At 45.9% G+C, this 17,480-nt stretch overlaps 2 protein-coding genes across 6 annotated transcripts; one reads left to right on the forward strand and one right to left on the reverse strand.

Annotated features, from left to right (window-relative positions):
- Positions 1–290: 290 nt before the first annotated feature.
- Positions 291–6,355, reverse strand: LOC118506283 (putative inorganic phosphate cotransporter). Of its 4 annotated transcripts, none has more exons than XM_036043199.1 (5): positions 6,131–6,355; positions 2,232–2,313; positions 1,101–2,168; positions 784–1,025; positions 446–709 (listed from the first exon to the last, which is right to left on the reverse strand). In XM_036043199.1, exons 2-5 carry the CDS (start codon positions 2,257–2,259, stop codon positions 536–538), a joined length of 1,512 nt encoding a protein of 503 aa, XP_035899092.1. In that variant the 5' UTR covers positions 2,260–2,313; positions 6,131–6,355; the 3' UTR covers positions 446–535. The 4 variants fall into 4 exon arrangements, with proteins under 4 accessions (XP_035899096.1, XP_035899092.1, XP_035899093.1 ...); XM_036043200.1 differs by having other exon boundaries at positions 6,268–6,337; XM_036043202.1 differs by having other exon boundaries at positions 6,278–6,296.
- A 6,637-nt stretch (positions 6,356–12,992) lies between these two features.
- On the forward strand, positions 12,993–16,395 carry LOC118506284. Of its 2 annotated transcripts, XM_036043204.1 has the most exons (5): positions 12,993–13,861; positions 13,938–14,134; positions 14,195–14,428; positions 14,502–16,012; positions 16,094–16,395. In XM_036043204.1, the coding sequence occupies exons 1-5, from the start codon at positions 13,636–13,638 to the stop codon at positions 16,185–16,187; spliced, it is 2,262 nt and encodes a 753-aa protein (XP_035899097.1). In that variant the 5' UTR covers positions 12,993–13,635; the 3' UTR covers positions 16,188–16,395. The 2 variants fall into 2 exon arrangements, with proteins under 2 accessions (XP_035899097.1, XP_035899098.1); XM_036043205.1 differs by having other exon boundaries at positions 12,993–14,134; positions 16,094–16,367.
- The last annotated feature ends 1,085 nt before the right edge of the window (positions 16,396–17,480 follow it).

A 17,480-nucleotide genomic window follows, 5' to 3' on the forward strand; every position in this document is an offset into this window, starting at 1 on the left:
CATTAGCCGGAAGGACTCGCAGCTCTTTCGGGCGAAGTCAGCTCGTTTGATCAGGTGGAGTCTAACCTATGGGAGATTGGGCGTAGCTGGAGTTGGAGAAGCCCTGGAGCGAGTTTGCTGGAAACAGGTTGGTGACCTGACCATGTCTCCTAGACTTCCAAAGCCCTGAGCAGGCCATTAAGAAGGAAAATACACTAGGACGACTCGGCAGGTTTACCTGTTTTAGTCCGTCCACATGGGCAAAGGGATTCTAGTGAATTTAGCAAAGGAATTCTAGTGAAAGGGGCTGTGTGCTGTGGCTTTGCGATCGCCAAATGGCCTGGGATAATTGATTGTCAGACTTCGGCGCTCTACCGTGATCGGTCCTCTTCTCCTTAGGAACTACTATGTCGGACCAGAATCGTAGCCCCAGGTGAGTATGTAAGTAAATTTATTTAAATATTACTTTTTACATATTTCGATTTTAGTAAATGTTTATTATGCAGAATAACAAAAAAAAACCTTATCAACAGAAAAACGGCACAATTTGTTGTTATTATAACTTTACACTGCGATCCTCCGGTTCTACTACAGCCTCCCCCGTAGGTTGCTCCTTGATTTCGTTCCATTTCTGCACTTTTCCCGATCCAAAAATTATAAAAACGATCCCGGAAACAATGTAGAAGCCGGCGGTCAGCAGAAACACATACTTCCATTCCTCCATCGTGTTCTAGAAGAGAAGATCAGGTAGAGTCGCAAGGGTCTAAGCTAGCCATTCGCTTATCACTTCACGCTAACGCTTACCTTTTCCTTGGTGAAGTAAGCCACTGCCATGGGTGCAAGGAAACCGGCCGTCGTTGCAAGGAAGTTCATCATGCCGTACAGAGTGGCCGCAAAGTTGGGGGCCAAATCTTGTGCATTTACCAGGTTGGTAATGGTCGATGCTCCGTTAAAGCCGAGACAGGCAATGATGCACGAAACGGTAACGATCGGATCCTGCCCGATGAAGGGAAGTGCAATCAGAAAGGCCCCTGGAAGGAAATGTGCTGTAAAAAGAGAAGAGAGAGAGAGGAAATATTACTGAATTGCGGTCATCGAGCGACGGTGGTATGGCCGCTTACAGAACACAATGAACGATTTGCGCAAAGCAGTCACGGCCATAATTTCCTTTCGCCGCAGCCAATCGCCGATGTAGCCGAAAAAGAATCCCGAAAACATGCGCGCCAAATAGGGCAGGCTGGAGAGGAAACCGGCGTTGGTTAGGTTAAAGCCAAGCACTTCGCTAATGAACTTGGGCGCTTGGGTGACGAAAAAGTTTAGCCCCCAGAAGCTGCTGTAATGGGACAGGACGAGCGCGATGAACGGTAGCGACGTGATCACTTTCAGCAGCGGGGGTTTCGCCTTCGTTTTCGACACCGTGTTACCGAAGGATGCCTCGATCAGGTCACGTTCCTCCTTTGTGATTGTCTTGTGCTCAGCCGGGGAATCTGCCACCAGCCAAAACCAGACACCACCAACCAGTGCGGAGAGAAAGGCTGGAACATAGAAAGCGTACACCCAGCCGAAGTGTTCTGTTAGCAGGCCGGCAAATGGCCACGTAATCACCGTTCCGAAGGTACTGCCGCCGGCAATGCAGGCAACCGCTTTACTTTTCTCGTTCGGAGGAATCCAGCGCGAGATGACGTTGTGGAGCGTGGGATAAACGCAGCCGCTTAGCAAACCGATCAGAAAGCGTCCGGCAATCACGATCCACACATCGATGGCGGCAAACAGAGGAAACAGGGCGGTAACCACTGCGGACAGCAGAAAGGAGTATCCGATCAGCCGCTGAGGTCCGTACCGTTCCGCCAATGGTCCTGCCGGAAGTGACGTTAGAAGGTAACCGTAGAAGTACGCTCCCAGGATGTGGCTCTGCATGTTTTGGTTCCAGCCGTAGCGTGGCCCATAGTCGGGCACTACCGGCGCCGGAACGATCAGATCGCCGTCGGATGTCGCGTTCGCTGTGCCGTTGGGCGTTGAGGAGAGCGAGGTTGGTGCGTTCGGCACGGTGAGACTACTGTTGCTGGATGGAGCAGTAATTGGTTGTACCATTGCCAGGAGATTTATCGACATATGAACACGCAGCATGAACGACGCGGTACAGGCCACGAAGATCATAATCGTAACGATCATTCGTTTCGGGAAAGTTCCTGCAAAGTATGGGATCGAATCAGGGAAACAGCGGGCGGTACAAAGAAGTGAAGCACACATACCCTTTAACACATTTGTTGTGACTATCATTTTTTCGACGGTGGATAAGCAGGCGATTCTAAACGAACTGGTAGACGAGCATTTCTGAAGAAGAAGGAAAAGATTTTCGTTAAGGAAAGATAAAGTTCAAATGAAAAGATTGGAAAAGATATCTTTGTCTCCACTACTATGTCCACTGTGTAAATGTTTATACTTAGAAACTAGAAACCATCATCTTGAGGGTCTCATGATAGGGGAGACAAAAGTGATTAGGTGACCGAATAAGCCGTTGTGGACTAGAAGTCGGCTCAATGGTCGATCGATTGAGCAACCGGCGATTGTGTTCCACGGACAGAAATGCTGACGAGTAAGACGATCAGAGGCCCGTCGACAAAATACATCGATCTTGCCGAAGTGACTCAAAAACCGGACGAATGTGTTGATGATGCATATCGGTGTTGACTAGGTGACCCAGTAAGCCACTGAAGTTCTCGACCGATTGGACCATCGGTGTTCTACAAACAAGAGTGTTGACGATCCCGGACATAACCGACGCAGCGTACGCCGACAAGGAGGAATGAGTAAAGAGGATTTAAATGTAGGTCACTAAAGGCTCTGTCCAGGTTCAGTCGAGTCCAGCTCAGCAAGCAATTCGCGACAGGAGCGAACGAACGTTTAGAAGGGCATAGATCAAGAAAATAAGCTAAACACTAGCGAGAAAAAGGGTGGAGGAAGGATTGAAGTGTCAAACAATCGCTGAGATCGGATATCGGAAGGAACAGTTTTATATCGTGGAATTACTTGGTAGCTTCTACCAAAACAAATACCGGGTTATATTTATCAATTTGAGGCTAAGGTCAAGACAGTCAACGGCGGTTGAAACAAAATGAATGTTTTTTGGGGCCGTCGAGCGACCAAGGAATGAACCGATGTTGCGCAAGATTAATCCATGAAGTACACAAGGAGGGCAAACACTCAAGAACCACGGACTCAAACGCTTTAGAATAGGCACAGAAAAGGACAATACCTCTACAATTAGCGACACATGATCGACTACCCTTTTTGTAGTCGGAGAAATAACTAAAAAGGCTTCCGAACATTTGGGAAAACTCCTGAGGGAAGGATTGATTAAAAAAGGGTGGGCGGCCCGGTGACTGAGGCGACAGCTGCGGCGGTCTTTACACGGCAGGACCGGGGTTCAAATCCCAGCCAGGCGCCTCCTCGTGTGTAGCTCTGACTATCCAGCTACGGATAGAACAAGTCAAAGAAAGTCACAAGAGGTAGGTGCCAAAGAGGCCAAAGAAGAAGAAAAAGAGCAGCGAAGGAGAGGCTTAAGGCAGAACTAAATTGTTTTAAGGCAAGGATTAGGAATCGAATCCTTTCGATCTCGGTGAGAAAGAGAGTATTAGTTTTGTTAATGTCAGTCTGCTTAATATTGACAGTAACCAGGTCAGCATTTAAAACATCTCCAGAGGTGTGCGGACCAGTCCCGGAAGAATAAGGGCAGGATCGGCAACCAGGCTAGCAAAGTGACTGGCAAATAATGAGCCGAACTGCGAAACAGAGTTAGCCGTGGATGAATTCATGAAGGTCGTACGTGTTGGTAAGGAGTTTCCACCTCGATGATTTCTAACGAAACGCCAAAAGGAACGGGGATTGGAATGAAACTGGAGTTGGAGTCCGGCCCGGTGAGCCGAGCTATTATAAATTCGATAAGCATGTTTTGTCTCTCTTCAGTACGCGTGACGGATGGTTGGAGGGCAGAATAATCAGGAGGACAGAAGAAATCGACGAACACGTAAGTGGCTCGGGAGCAGCCTCGAGCTTACTAACAAGTCGGTCCCGTTCATATCGACAGAGGATCATCATCATATAAGCAGACTGTGCGGTCCGAGAGGCCTCGATCATTCAGAGCGCCTCGAACTCGATAAGGAGCCTCGATATTTCAGGATGGAATTTGATCCACCAGACACCCCACTGTGTAGACCGGCGCCGCTATCACCCCGGCCAAAAGCCCGCCACTGCTTTAAAGCTTTTTAAAATAATTGGTCGCCTTGAGGATGTTTTTCGCGATTGGCAATGATTTATCAAAAATCAAAACCTTGAAGATGCGCCGTCATTGACCACCGTAAATGTCAATGTCGCGTATACAATCTAGGGGCGATCAATGACGATGCATGTATCTCGTATCAAGCCGGGTGTGCGTGTACGAGTGCGGGTTCAAAAATATGGTTCCATGTTTGGATGTTGGAAGCGCGCGCGCGTGCGATCGTCTGATCAATTCTGCCGATCAACCGTTTCCATACGTATACCGCTTGAATGACACATCGATCGACCTAAACGAGGGTATAGTGCAGGAACCCTTGCTTGCTTTGCTGCCTACCGGAAGGAAGGCATTCGGTCGAAATTGGATTTGCGGATCATAAAAACACACGCGCGATTGCGTTCTTTTGATGCACGGCACGATTTTACGCTAGGTTTTGATAATAGCAGATGAACATAATAGCATAGATGTGAATCACTACATAACGATTTAATTGCACGATTATTGAACGCGCGTGCAGTAATGCGATAGACGACACTTATCCCACTCTTCACCATTAACTCGTGCGTGAACAAGTGGTCGCAACGGGTTGATTGTGTCCGATGGAGAAAAGACTGACAGTAAATTACGTACGGTAGGTAAATATATATTTAATAATTAACACGTTTCAAGATTCGTGAGCGTACACGAAACAAAACCGAACTTCATGTGGCACATTTCAGGCCCGTAATGTTTGTGTATGTAATCGATTTGGCACACCCAACCGTGGTGGTGCCATTGCCGTCAACACGGCACGTTAAGATGAGTGACGGAAAACGATTAAAAATGATGAAAGTGGCCACTATGTGTGGCAGAGCTAAGTGAAAGGAGGAGAAATTCCCCAAAGTAAGGGTTTTACAGCTGTTTTTTCTCTCTTTTTTTATATAATTATGCTGCGAATCCTATGCTCACATTCGTTTCGAGACGCCTGAGACCTTGAAAACGTCAATGCACACGTTTGGCACAAACCAATGCCCACCGGCATCAAACGCACTAAATACCAGCTAAGAATCGAACAAAACAGAATGGCGATCGAAATGAGGCAGCAAAACAATCTGAAAAGTTCAATGGTCGTAAATAGCCGGTTTGTCCGACGTAAGAGGGGCACGCACACGGCAAACGGTAATGGGAACAAAAAAATAAACTGGATCCTGTTATCATTTACTCTCGACCAGATATGTATGTGTATATCCTTCACGATCGCCACTGTAAAAAGCGATGAAGGGCAGCCATGTTTTTGTACACATTTGTTTTGTTAGACCGCCCAATTCGTATCCTCGCCCTGTGACGGACGAGGGGGTTGAATTGGAAAGGCTTTAGTGCAAAAATCGCTTTCGCATATTTTGTTGATAAATATGGATGTTTGTTTTTTAAATGAAATTGTTTACGATCGCTTTGCCGCTGTCGAGAGCTGGCGAGCCGTTCGTGGCGTTCTCGAGTTCCGGTTCAGTCGCTTGTAAAGGGTAAGGTCTTTCCTTTCGATAGCCGTTGGCAGTGTTGTTTGACCTCCATTCATATTTTAAACTTTTTTTTTTTCATCATCACGGTTCGTTCGTCCTGCGTCGAGCGATTGTTGGGACATTTATTTGCAATCTGGTGAGCTTTTTGCAAATTTTGATATCGTCGCTATATTGGCTCTATTTCCAAACTACACTTAATCACTTCCCCCTTTATAAGCACTTTTGAAGATTCTTATAAAAACACGAAACTGTTTTCCACCGCCTTTTGTCAACTTTAATTAAAACGGAATTCGCTCACAAACACCACAGCACAGCTGTTATGCGCTTTCAAGCCGTGGGTCCAAAATCACTAGCCCGGCAACAGTTCGGTTGTACTCACACGTTATAGAAAACGGCACCGCCACTACAGCATTGTACTATTCGCCGGTTTTCCCACCGTTTTTTTTGCACTGATCGGTGGAGATGCGTAATGTGTACTTGAAAGCAACTGATTGTGATGGAAAATTGGAATTCAACCTCGTATTACCGAAACGTACGGCGGACGGAACCCGCTGATCGTCGGCGCGTTCGGTAGCGTGATCGATCGAGCACGCATCTGATTCCGCAGCATGATCTTTTCCACCGGTTTGGCTGCTGTTTCGGAACGGTTGTTGTCATTCACGCTCCCTCTCTCTCTCTCTCTCTCTCTCTCTCTCTCTCTCTCTCTCTATCTCTCTACTCTCTGGTTTTACGTGCCGCACAGTTGGATAGTTGATCGACTCCCGATTTTATGTCTTCATGCCTAAAACCAAATGTTTCGTTAATTTGTTGAAAGATCTCATATTATATACCTAGCGTGCTCAAGGAATATTAAAAAGCGCTAAGAGTATGTTTTGTTTCAAAGTGTTTTTTTCATTGCTGCATCTTGCCTTTCAAGCCTATCTTTCACCACGCGTGAGGATCATATCGGAATCTAATTGACGATCAATCGAACGCATTTACCACGAATTGATGCATTTTTGAAGCATGCAGCCCCGTCTATCAGCTGAGATAAATTTACCAATAAAGTGGCTTAACACAAAACAAAAATCTCAATTTTCTTTGTTATATGTGGGAGCATTATTCTTATTGTTGGCCTAATGATCGGACTACACATATGGGATAGGGTCCAACCATGAAAATCGTATCTTAAAACGCGTTAAAGAGCATGGCAGAGAGCCAAAGACGTTTCAATTAAATTAAATAATATTATGTAAAAATATATTTTCGCCAATAAAGGTTGTATTCATTTGCATGAATTATTCATGTGCAATAAAAATGTAAAAAAGCTACAGGAGCTAAAAATAAAAAAAACTACAAGAGGGGGAAACTTCTATACTCCTGGCAGGAATGAAAAGACTCGATCACAATGAATTTGAACATAATGATCGCTTATCATAAGCTCTCTAAACAACATTTTCGATCCCAGCGTTAGCCTAAGCATACTTCAGATAATCTTTTGTAGCGCATATTGGCAAGAGAATCCGAAATTTTCTCCTTTTTTTTATTTGCTTGTTAATTGTATAGCTCTGTAGGTATTCTAAGATTGTGTAATGTAACTCTGAACGCTATGTAAGTTTTTTTGTCGATTAAAAAACTTAGGCTATATTAGGCCTAATGGTTTTAAATCTTACCAATATCATATTATGACATGCCGTCTCTAATGAATAAATAAAAAAACACATTAAACCAGTTTCATAAACTAATTTGTCCCAATGTGCAGTGCGTAAAACCAGAGAGTAGAGAGAGAGAGAGAGAGGGAGCGTGAATGACAACAACCGTTCCGAAACAGCAGCCAACCCGGTGGAAAAGATCATGCTGCGGAATCAGATGCGTGCTCGATCGATCACGCTACCGAACGCGCCGACGATCAGCGGGTTCCGTCCGCCGTACGTTTCGGTAATACGAGGTTGAATTCCAATTTTCCATCACAATCAGTTGCTTTCAAGTACACATTACGCATCTCCACCGATCAGTGCAAAAAAAACGGTGGGAAAACCGGCGAATAGTACAATGCTGTAGTGGCGGTGCCGTTTTCTATAACGTGTGAGTACAACCGAACTGTTGCCGGGCTAGTGATTTTGGACCCACGGCTTGAAAGCGCATAACAGCTGTGCTGTGGTGTTTGTCAGCAGGTTATTTTTCTATTGAAATTTGTGTAAATTATGTGTAATGTAGCTACAACCGTTGATAGATAACGTGGAGCGATAAAATGAGATCTAAAAAAAGGCTCACAAGAGCACAAAGGAAAATTACAAAAGTTGTCTCGACTAGGAAGAATTTGTAATAATCCACATTTGTTCGTTAAAAATGTAAATGACTATCATCAAGTTGTCAACGGCTATCGTAAGGAAATTCCAGAACCGGAACTCGATATGCACAGCACGAGAATGTTAAGCCGCCACAGCTCAAGGACAGCATTACTATCATAGCTGTGGGAGAACCCCCCAAAAAATGATAGAACCCGGCGCTTCCAAACCCGAAAAACTGAACATGTTTCAGTAAATGGTATTGGATCTTTGAAACTTTTTAGATTTCTTTATGAATATCCTAATTTGAGGAATTGCTTACATCCATAACCCGTTCAGTTCAGCATAATAATCGTTCACAGTTCGCAGAGACAAGTCAACGTCAACAAACGAATGAAATGAAAGTTGAACGTCAACAAACAAACGATCTTTCATTCTGACCTTCTGTATTTCGCTTAGGTGCTTGGGAATATTTTTTAAATTTTAGTTTGGCAAAAATACAGTCTGGTGCACCATTCTGCTGGCAGTAAATTTACCCCGTGAACTGTACTGGAATGTATAGCATGTGGTGTACAAGGTTATTTGGATGGAATTGCATCATAGAACCTAGAAAAATCTACTAATTTTGTTAAGTTTCAATGATGGATAACTTTCCGATGTAACGACGTGACACGATAAATATCATACAATGCATGCAACTATGTGTACTGTTATCATAATCAAACAATCATGCAACGCACGTATATGCCGCCACACGCCAATCCCATGGTAAGCTCCCAAATAGCTTTGGAAATTGCATGCAGCATTGGCTAGCAGCGTCAAACTTTGTTGAGCTTTGCCAACACTCCAAAATGCTTCATCCTGACTGATGACTCATCTTCAGAACTACTTCTGGACAACTGTAGTATCGTTCGTTTGGTCCTGCAGTATTATTGTATTCTTTGCAGTCCCACAACTTCCTATCGTTGCTTCCATAGCAAGGTCGCAAAAATCTTCCGTCGTATGCTACTCGGTTTTGGGTGTCTGCTGCAGTACATTGTTATAGATGACCCGCTGAATAGAATTATCGATTCAACGTTTCGGTTGTGCAGCATCTCAATATCAATATCGATTGATCGTCCTCTCTATTGAACGTTTCTAAGACAGACTCCGATTCCTGTCGTGCTCGTTGATTATTGTGATTATCGTGAGTGTACTTTTCTAACTTAATTAAATAAACCACAATAAAGAAACAGTTAAGAACAACTATTGTGCACGTAATCTTATTATAGAACAGTTATTCTTTCAACCTGGTCAGTTAACGCATTCAATTCGCCGAGCGAGCCAACATGAGTTTGACACGACTGATCAACGTGATCGTTCGCTTGTGTACAACTTGCAAGCAGGAAAGATTTCATGGTTTCAATTGTGGTTGCATTGTTTCCTGTTAGCAGACAACATTTAATGTATTAACTCGTTTTGTGTACCGAGAAGGGTTTGAAAATAATATTTTCTAAGGATAAACTTCTGAGAAGGCAGAGGAATCAAGTACTCTCTAGAGTGAAAACGTGATGCGCGAATGCCAAACTCAACCAGATGATATGAATCATCAAGAAACGGGGCATTCTGCCCATGGCGTACTACTAAAATGGATACACATAGGAGGTCTGTCTACTAGACGTTGGGCAGGAGCATACAATAGAATCAAGAATAAAAACTAAAAACAGTACCTTCAAGGTTAAAAATAAAAACAGTACCTTCAAGGTTATTGAAGAGGAAACAAAGGATGAGCGAGAGAGTTTCGATTTCTTTTCTATTCAAGTCCAATTTGGTAATTTGGCAGTAATGTTGAAAAGGGTAGATCGCTTCCGTGTAGGGGACCTCCGACTTTGAGACATGAACGATCACGAATTTCAGAGGACATACGGATAATAAAACCAATAGTTCTGCTTGCGGTATTGGTTCAAATTAAATCGCGTTCCTCCCATAGTGAGGAGTGACTATCCCACTATGCGGTATCAACAAGTCCAGTAAGTCAGAAATGGCAGGCATATGACCGAAGATACGAAGTCATTTGGCTAGAAAACGAAGAAGTTATTTTTGCATTATTGAGCGTCCTATCCTATGTGATCGTTAAAAGAATGTTGGTCATCTAGCCAGTGCTTGATCTACTCAATGTGAGTCAATTCAAAATATGATTCTTGTGGCGCTTTGAAACTCGGCCAACTTCTCGCTAAGGGTCTTCCTTTGCATTCATATCAGTATTGCGTATTAAATAACCGGAACATTAGTAGCATTAGAAACAGAGATCGTTTATTGTTCAGAATAGTTCGAGGTTTAAAGATACATGGATAAACCAAAGCGCTTGATCAGAGGAGAGATAAAAAAAACGAATTTAAGTTAAGCTTTAATTAATGTAGCACTTTATCTGGAGGTATGCATCTAAACCTGATGAAGCTTGTTCATGTAACCACAAGCGCCTTGGTAGAAGCCTTAGGTGGAGTAGACCTATTATCTAATACGAGACATCTTGTACGATGCCCCTAATATGAGCCTACTTTTACCAGCCCTACTTCCCAAGGCTAGGCCCCTTCTGCGGGCCCTGTTTTTTCTACTCGAGTAGCAGATCTTTATAGAGACCCATGGGCTCATCGATTTCGTTCTGCTGGATTCGTACAGAGCAAAACCTCTTCGAGCCTTTCACCAAACATCCACAGATTACCAACGAGCGAATGCTCTTCTACGGAGATTATAGCCACCTTCTTCTTATTCCTCGGGATTACAACTTCGATAGGTCTCGGCCTGCCAAATCTGGCTTTCTGTGACATAGTTTTACCCTTAGCTGTACAGTCAGCCTTGCGTACGGGGAACCGGAATGGATGGGATCTGCCGCCCCGATTATAGTCACCGCTACATAATATAGGCGAGTTTACCATTGTCAAACGGCTGACATCTTGCTGTTCCCCTTGGACCAGTCTCAGTCACGCCTCTTTCACGTGTAAGATCTACTTTCAACAGTGATTTACTGTCCATCGCGCCAGGCAGGCGTGTAAGGATCCCTCTGATGGTCCCGGCTATAGCGCACCAGATGCTTCGGTTGGAGGATATCAGAGGGATGATGTTCTCCACAATCACCCCTCCTCCCCCCTGGATATTCATTTTCCTCAGCCAATGGGAATTCATTTCATCGCGATGAAGCTAGAGCACTCAAACATCACGTGTACATATGTCTCTCTCAGCTCTCGGACAGTGTACCTCCTGAATAAGGTGCATCCGCTCAAGATGACCCTGGAAGATGCTTAGTACTGTCATCAACTTTGTAGTGAAGAACTCAGCTTCACCAAAATAACGGGACTTCCAGGCGCCACGAGTAAACTCTTGAAGTGACACCTCGGCATCGAGTGCAGCATCGAGTGTCTTCTGCTATGTTAATGTGGAGCGGCATCATTCTCTAAACCACCAATCTTCAAAAGAAACTCTTCAGGGTTTGGCGATGAACTTTACGCTTAAAAATATGGAAGAACATAGGAGCTCCAAAGCACACACTACCCAGCGCCTGCTGCTCTGTGGTCCTAAGCGGGACGCTATGCATCCACCGTTGGATGATCCCGATTGTTTGTTTGATAGTTTTTACGGAGCCCCTGTTTTGGAGGCCTCTTTTACGAGATAGTCGACGGGCACTAGATCCTATCCCGGCTACTGCACCCACCGTTTGATCACATGTTAATCAATTACGTGATCGTATGGAACTGACAAACGAGGATCACTTCACAATGTATCGTGTGTTCTTTACGTAGGAATTAAGCTCATATTGTCTGTTAAATGGCAATTTTAGTGCAGTTTAGCCTGTACTAGATAGACACAGGCAACAAGGGGCCACGTGTTTTGACTAGCGCGCATTTCTACCATCGATGTTACATATCGTATCACTTATCCAGGTTTCACCGGTCTGGAAAGAGATGCATGAATATCGTTTTTCAGACCGGTTATGGATGATGATAATGGAGCTACATTAAAAACGCCTGAGATGAGGTGAGTCTCGCAGCCATTTGTAAACCTGTGAAGCTCCGGAATGATAACACTGACGACCTAACAAGTTTTTGGCAGTGTACCTTTAGCAGCTTAAAGATCAATTTATCCTTGTGCATTTACATTGTACGCATCCTCCAAAGGACCGATATCAATTCCTCGGCTGGATCCTCGTTTTCTCGTACGCTTCACCAGCCATCCAGCTACGACAACATTAAGTGAAGAGAGCAGGAAATGGCCAAGACCTCAAGAGGTTGTGAGTGAGTGCCAAAGAGAGTAAGTGAAAACCAATTAGAAAAACCAGTATACACATGTACCTGTACCACTTGACAAATTTGTCCCTTACCCTCTAGATCCCACTTCCCATGCATGCGCAACTCTTAGCATTCCATTTTGAATTTTGTTGTATTTTAAGGTAATATTTTATCCTAATGCTAATGCTTGAAGCAATGTTGAGGGGTCAACAGAGCGGTGCTATGTACCCGCACATTTATTTATTAAATATACGCAGACACGACTGACCTTTGCTGGTGGAAGTTATGACGCAGGTGGAACGCAGAAAAGAAAGAGCGGCCCTAGCGTGCGGCACGGTCGAAAACTGTAAACACTTGCTGTTGACTTGAACTTGAAGCACTTCTGGTGTATGGTATGGTATGGTATGGTGCAGTGCACATCTTCATGTCCCCAATATGGCACCCTTTTGAACCCCCATCCCACACACACACACATACATACAGAAAGGGGCAGATTTGTAGCGAATGTTATCGGAAGCACGAGTAAAACGTACGCTCAGGTATGTTAAACCCTGGACGAAGGTTTTTGGCCCTCTCCAGGGGAAACGCGATAGATTTGGGTCCATACCGGATATCGCTTTATCTCCCCGGTAAGGTACCTTCGAAAAACCGTGTCCCTTGCTTTTGTTTCTCTATTTGCATAGTGCACACGGTTGTTTTTGTGGCGCACCTCTATCGGGACTACAGTTAGGTGCGAAGAAACTATTGTTTGATACGTCACATTCTGTACATGCATGCATGCAGGCTCTCAGGCTCGGAATGCAAAAAATGTGGCGAAATTTTTCGGACGCTCTTTTCCTCCCTACCCGAACCTACCGCAAACCGGGATATCGGGTGTAGTCGGTGTTGGGGCCAAGGAAACCCCCGGGGCCTGAGAGTCGCACCAAAATCTTAAATGCACGTTCCGCTCGCATTCAACGCATGTTGTTGTTTGTTTTTTCCCTGATTTTCTGAGCTTGGGCCAGAGTGTGTGTGTGTGCGTCTTATATTGTTGTACCACAACACGATGCGTGCTTGGCCGACCCTCTGGAAAACAAAAAAAGAAAAGGAAGACGAGGAAAGTGCCATATAGGTTTTCATCGCTGGAAAAGCTTCCAGCGAAACCACTCACCATTGGCTCCCCGCACAGACCGCAGATAGCTCGTGGTTTATAAAAGCCCTTGCAATCCGGTGTGGCCATTTTAGTTTGAAGCCGTATGGTTTGCACTACACGGAGCATCGGCCCGGCAAAGGTACGCAGCAGCAGCAGCAGCAATTTTGGGGGCAGTTCAGTAGATCTTTAGTGCAAGTGTAGTTCCCGCCAAGACGAACCGACGATGGGTACTGGCCCTATCCTGCTCGTGGTGCTCAGTGCGGCCTGGTTGGGTTTGAGCGGCAGTCCGGTCCAGAGCGCCCATACAACGACGCCCGCCCTGTTTCTTACGGTGAAAAGTTGCAACTTTTGCATGACAAAAGTCGATCAAGTGCAGTGCGGTTATCTGGTGGTGACAGACATCCTGATCAGTCCCGATGGGATGCCTCTCTCATTTTTCCACGACAACAGTGAGTTTTGCAGTGTGCAGTGTTGCGCGCAAACCACGCGGCAGTATAATGTTCCCTATTTCCCGCTTTCCCGAAGGTGTCTCCAAGAGGAAGTCCGGATTGAAGATCATAGCATCGTTCGGTGGATCCGTCGTACCGTCGGAGCTGTTCGCTTTCCTTACGTGTGACGATCGGCGGCGCGCCGCGTTTGTGAACAATTTGATCGAGTTTACGCTGGCGCACGGATTCCATGGCGTTGATTTGGCCTGGCTTTATCCAGCACCGCAGGAAAGGGTATGAGGAGCGCAACGTTGGTTTTGTCTAAGGATACTCATGCCTTTCTTTGCTCCACAGGATCAGTACGTACGACTGTTGAAGGATCTTCGGCATGCCTGCGATCGCAATGGGTTGGTGCTGACGGTAACCGTTCCCAGTCGACCGTCGGTCATCGAGGTGAACTACCCGGTGGAGAAGCTGGAAAAGTATGCCGACTTTGTCATTTTGAGTACGACCGAGTTCCGGAAGTTACGGAAAACCTCCTTCATTGCACCGTTGTACTCTTCCAGTCCAGGATCGTCCAACAGCATCGTGAGTAATAGTGTGCTACGGGACAAAAAGGCAACCAGGGGCTGGAATTGTTAAAAACGATTTCCATTTTTAGGACTATCATGTCGATCGTTGGAAGATGGCCGGATTGAGCTGTGGCAAAATCGTGATAGTCATCCAAACCATGACCCTAACGTACAAGCTTTACATCCAGAACGAGTATCGCGTGGGCACTCCGGCCCTGCAGCTGAAGATCCGCCCGTACTACAAGATCTGTCGCAAGCTGTACAGCGGTTCGCTAGAGATTTGGGACAGCAATGTGAAGAGTCCGTACGCGTTCCGCGATCTTTCATGGTATTCGTACGAAAACGAAAAATCCGTCAAGGAAAAGGTAGGCTTCGTTGTGCAGCAGGGTCTCGGAGGGTTGGCCGTGTTCTACTACGATGAAGACGATCCGATAAACATTTGTGGCGATGGGCAGTATCCGCTGACGGCGATCGTTGTCGCTGCGTTACAATCACAGTATCTGCCACCGTCGGTCATCACCGACTCACAGATCTATCACTACGATTCTCCTTCCGCCATGACACCACTGTCCCAGCTAGACTACCGGCACTACAGCGAAGTTGACAGCAAGCAGCCCGTGGTGGTTTACGTAGAGGAAAAGCAACCCACCCACAGCCAAGCATATTTGCCGGTGGTCGTACCAACAACACCTCAAACGGGGACCAATTTCGCTTCAAACTCGATGCAATTTATGTTCGGGTCGCAAGGTTTCAACGCGAGTGACGCATCGTCAATGATGCAAATGAACGAACCGATGCCGTCGGCCGTGCACAGCTCGCTGGAAAACTTTTTCTGGAATGCTGAATCGGGCTCGGATGAGGACTTCTTATCGTACGACATGATAGACGTTGGGCCGGGTGTCGACATGGAGCCGCCCAAAATCGAACGTCCGACGATCTTTACCGATCCGGAACCGCTACCCTCAACCGTGCAGCTGTTTTCGGAAACCGTACCGGCCCACCAGACATGCCAGCTGTTCTCGGAAAAGTCGCATCACCATCCGGTTGTGCATGCATCGAGTGGCAGCTGCAAGGCATGCAGTACACCGAGGCCATGCGCCCACTGCGCTTCGCTGTCGTCTTCTGGTTCGGTTGCAGAACACCACGCAGGATGCTCTTGCCATTATCCGGGCATTAAAATTTTTGCCACCGGACATGCACCGACACCGGCGACGACAACGACGACGACAACCACTATGGCACCGCCTATGATGCACTTCTTTACCTTTGGCCCGGCAACGCTGAAGCCTCCGACGTGTTGCCAGGGCTGCCAGCAGTGTGTTAAGGTGGTAGCAACTAGCAGTGCCGATGTGCCAAAGATGCCGGAAAATGGTATGATGCACTTTCCCTGTTCCCCAACTCTCGGACCCGATCGACAGGGTCACCTGTACTCGGAGCATTCATGCGCATCGTCGGGTGCTGGGGTAAAAATTCAGGCACAATCCGTCGGTGCTCAACCGATCGTTCCCTTTGCACCGTTTGAAGCCAAAATATGCCCACACGATGGAATCCTGCGCGATCCTCATGATCGACGATCGTACTATCTCTGCAAACGTGGCTTGTGAGTACTATTGCTAACCATTTAACAGGATGCGATCGTGTGCCGTATATTGATTATTATTCCGTCTTGTCCGTCTTGCAGGCCGATGTGCGACGAGAATAAGTTTAGCTGTGCTCATGGTTACATCTTTCACGAGACGAGTAAAAAATGTGTCCCCGAGGGATCTTCCAAATAGCCAGCAGAGCTCGTCTGCAACAAAGCCGTTGGTCGTGCGATAAACCATTCATGTCACGAGAAATGCTTGCATGCCACCCAAACAATCCAGTGATTGTGTCGGTCTGTTTAGGTGAGCGTTGGCAAGAAGAGGCGAGGCGTAAGAATAATTGTAGCTAATAAATAGTTTCTTAAACGTTAAGCAAGCTGTAGAGCGTTTTGGGCATTGGTTCATGGGCCTTTAGGGCAAGAGATTAACTGTGATGGAGCATAACCATCGTACCTCGGGAATGACCACACGAAAAAGTCCAAAACAATTTTTATCCATGTTGGTCACGTAGTTATCATATGCCGTTACGAAAAAAACGGGTAGAAACGTGCTCGTGTTAATCAACTGGAGGTTATCGTTTTGCGAAATGATAGCAACCATAACAACTGAGTACTTTTACCTACAAGACCTGAAATGTTCACCTCATATGGATGGAAAAAGATTCCTATCCGCATGGCCCAACGAGGTCTCCCAGTGTTTGCCATGTGATGAAACTTTATGTTTATCCTCTTTGTATCAGTTTCGGGGTTTTGGGGGCCCTATTCTGTTTTGGACTGACTTATTTACTTATCCGGCACTACAACCGCTTCGCGGTCTTGACTTGTTGCAACAATCCTCAACACCGCTCATGGCCCAGCGCCGTCGTCTGTCAATCGATTTCCACGGCGTCACTCCATCTCAGTTTAGGTCTACCATGCCTTTTTTGTGGAAGGCCTAAAAGAACTTTACGGGCTGGTTCGGCCGGTGTCATTCTCATGACATGAGTCTGGCGAGTCTAATCCGCTGCACGATGGTGAGATCACCGTACACCCTTTCCATTGCATCTTCCTTTCGAATGCGGTTAAGAGGGTTCCGTCAGTTTTGGACAGAGACAGAGATGTAGGGACGTATGTGAGTACTGGGACTGTAATCGTTTTATACAGTCCCAGCTTCGTTGGCTGCGACAGGTAGTTTCCTCAGGCTGAAGTATGACCGGTTGGCAGCTAAGACCTCCTCTTCTGGTACTGGCTGTACATGATTGTGTTAATGTGCTTCCCCCAGATGGTTGTTTGCTATGCCCCAGATGGTTGTTTCCGACTAGTGTCCTCGTTAACTCGCTTGTTTTACTGTTTGGAGCAATTCCAACGGACTTGTTCATTCTCCGAAAAAATGTTGTGTGTGTTTGATATCGTCGGTCGTCTAGGACGATTGAGTATGACTTGTTTATTTGTTTATTTAACTAAAACCGACGGACTGATTAGCGCTCTCCACATTGTCGGCGAACAT

Source organism: Anopheles stephensi, chromosome 2 (assembly GCF_013141755.1).
Source record: "Anopheles stephensi strain Indian chromosome 2, UCI_ANSTEP_V1.0, whole genome shotgun sequence".
NCBI classification, from domain to species: Eukaryota; Metazoa; Arthropoda; class Insecta; order Diptera; family Culicidae; genus Anopheles; species Anopheles stephensi.